This window comes from Pseudoliparis swirei, chromosome 1, assembly GCF_029220125.1.
Source record: "Pseudoliparis swirei isolate HS2019 ecotype Mariana Trench chromosome 1, NWPU_hadal_v1, whole genome shotgun sequence".
Taxonomy (NCBI): Eukaryota; Metazoa; Chordata; class Actinopteri; order Perciformes; family Liparidae; genus Pseudoliparis; species Pseudoliparis swirei.
The window spans coordinates 10,570,293-10,573,358 of NC_079388.1; the positions used below are offsets into that span (position 1 = coordinate 10,570,293).

The 3,066-nt window shown below is 44.8% G+C and overlaps 1 protein-coding gene across 1 annotated transcript; it reads left to right on the forward strand.

Moving 5' to 3' along the window:
- The first annotated feature begins 297 nt into the window (after positions 1 to 297).
- LOC130198012 (homeobox protein NOBOX-like) lies at positions 298 to 2,695 on the forward strand. The gene is made up of 7 exons (XM_056421050.1): positions 298 to 460; positions 566 to 672; positions 799 to 944; positions 1,047 to 1,183; positions 1,647 to 1,914; positions 2,499 to 2,628; positions 2,672 to 2,695. Exons 1-7 carry the CDS (start codon positions 298 to 300, stop codon positions 2,693 to 2,695), a joined length of 975 nt encoding a protein of 324 aa, XP_056277025.1.
- Positions 2,696 to 3,066: the final 371 nt, after the last annotated feature.

Sequence of the window (3,066 nt, forward strand, 5' to 3'; positions counted from 1 at the left end):
TCTTTTGAAGTTTTGAACCGACTTTTACTTCCATAAAATCCCTGTTGCGTTGCTTTCTGTGGGCTGAAGCGTTGCACTGTGCACTTCTCGTTGTACCACAGCGCGGTTTATTCAGACAAACATCGTTGTTTCTTTTTGACATTTTTTACTTTGACATCCCTAAAATTGTGTTCAGCTTGAAATTAATGTAATTATTCACATTTGTTTATTTTAAAAGTAAATATATATTAAATCAGACAATATTTACCGTTATTGAATTTGACTGAGATGAGGAAACGTTTATCTGGTTCATGGCAGATGGAGATAACCCAGGTCTTCTCCACCCGGCGCTCCATTCGCTTCAGCAGCCGAGGTCGAGGCCGCGCTCTGAGCTTCCCTCTGATGCCAGGATTAGAAGGCGTGGATGGCTGCCTGCATCCCCCTGCACCGAAGAAGAAAAGTCGAACGCTCTACAGTACTGGTAACCGAACAGTCAGTATGCCCAGGTGTGTTCAGATTTAACTTTGCAAATAGTTGACCTTCACTTTGTGTGTGTGTGTTTGTGTGCATGTGCATATGCGTGCAGAGCAGTTGGACCATTTAGAGGTCTTGTTCCAGGAGGACCACTATCCTGACGCAGAAAAGAGGAAAGTCATCGCTGCCTCAGTTGGTGTCACACCTCAAAGAATTATGGTTAGAAATCTAGCTGAACTGTACCTTCTGTCCCCTCTCATCCAGTTTCCTTCCATTTTCCTGCACAAGCCTCCATTTTTACTGATATCTATATTATTGTCCCCTCTGAATGATTCTGTGAACCAGGTCTGGTTTCAGAACCGCCGGGCCAAGTGGAGGAAGGTGGAGCACTCCAACACAGCAAGGGTCGAACACAAACCGAGTAGAGGTGGATGCAGCAGCCCCCCACAGTACCAGATCAATCCCACCCTGCCCACACTGGCACCCAACAAGTATTACAGTTATATCCCTGTGTGCCGTCTAATGGTGAACATTCATTGTTTTTAAACCTAATTTGATGTGTGACAGATAGTTGAGTTTTTTCTCTTTTTCAGTCGGGCAGCTCCTTGTTTTTCCAATCACTTTGCCGACATGCTGCCCCAGCTCGCCCCTCCAGCACCTTCTTTCCCGAACCTGTTCAACCAGACCCCGCCCTCCTACAGCAACCTGCTGGCCAGCCTCAACAGCCCAGGTGTTTAAATCCACGAGCATTTACACAATTATTCAAAATGTACTGCTCACTGTGAGGTCTTTGTGCTCCACAATTACTATTCGAAATATATATATTTTTATTCAGAGGAACTGCTCTATTTCCCTGACTTCTACATTCACACCAAATCAGCATTTGCAACAACAATGTTTATAAACATTTTTACATGCGTATAAAGTCCCAAAAATATTTCCGAACTCTGTTTTTGCACAACATAGAAGTTTAGAGTTTTATTATTTACAGTGAATTTATAGGCTTTATAACTCCATCAATTACAGTTTGAACAACCATCCGTTGTATTTTCTTCAGGGGAAGCAATAACTTGATGCTGTGAGAGTCTATAAGAGCTGAGATTTAAACTCGGCGCTCAGTGGACCTTCACCCTGAGATTGTACAATTCTCCAGAAACCAGACCAATGTTTCATCTGCCTGTGTTATCTCCAAGGTCCATCCAGAGTGAGAGATGTGGGCCAGCATCAGCTTTCATCTCAGGGTGGGTTGGCAGAGTACCACCCCCGGCCCATGAACAGCCCTCCGCCCTTGCGTCGAGCCAGTCTCCCCTTTTTCACAGCGACTTACAACCCCGCCAACCCAATTCCGCCTCCGCCTCTCCTTAACACCCTGGCTCACACCCCACCTCTGTTCCTGGATGCCCTGGAGGGAGGCTCCGCCTTGGCACACCATGACAACCAGTCTCTGCAGACTGACACCAGGTCAGCTCAATTCACAGCAGACTGTGACATGAATGCTAGACGATGATTTGAACACTGACAACGAGCAGTAGAGATGACAAGGGCACAGGGGCTGCAGACAGGAACACAGATCCTGGGAAATACTGGTATAATGATGCCTTGGACGACGGCGCCTGTCATCGCGCCTGCAGGGAGTCGGATTCAGCTACTCTTGTTTAGTAATTGCTTTGTACAAAATGTTGTTTGACTAAAATTATGTATCACGGCAGACACACAAATCCCCAATACAAGTTAATACTAAAACAAACAATGAAAGTAAATAAATATTCCAATCCTGAGACTTAAAACTTATTGTCCTTGGAACTACTATCAACTAAATAATAGATATCTTTCTTAATTGGTTGACAGTATGTTCTGTAGAGTAACTGGAACATCCTGCCAAAAAGCTTTCAACACTTGCTTTGTATTGGAGTGGCAGCAGAAGTCTCAGGCACATTTTATTTGTCCAATACTGTGTTTTTATATCAAACACCTGAGAAATAAATGGTATCTCTATCAGCCGAAAGCTAACGTGTGCGTGTGTGTGTGTCCGTGTCCGTCCTCAGTTCTCTTTTCGACTTTGGGGAGAAGCTGGATTACCTGACCTCAGGTCAGCAGAACAACCCTCTCTCCTACCAGCTGCAGACCTCCTACTCCTCCAGCCAGCACCAACCTCAACCATCTCTGCCCCGCATGGCCTACCTCACCCCCTCCCCCTACCTCACCCCCAACCCTCCAGATTCCAACCCTCCCTCATACCTGACCTTTGGCCCCGGAGGAAACTCCACGGGGATGGTGACCTACTCCACTGGAGGCCAAGCTTATTTCCAATCCCAGAGCACCGGACAAATCCTGCTGCAGTCGGCTGGACATCACGGTGAGTCTCTTCTTCTTCTTTTTTATGGCGCCACAAAAAACAACCAATCAAGCGTTGTTGTTTTTTCTTCAAAGAAACAGATATGTTTTGATGTAGTTATTCATATTTTTTCAACTGAAGATTTAACTGAAATAGTTTTATATATATCCATGCCTTGGAAGTGCCAAACTGTTAGTCACTAAACATAGTCTATACAGATTAGGACTTCAGTTATGGAGGACTCAAAATGACTTAAGTATAAATAAATAAATAAATGA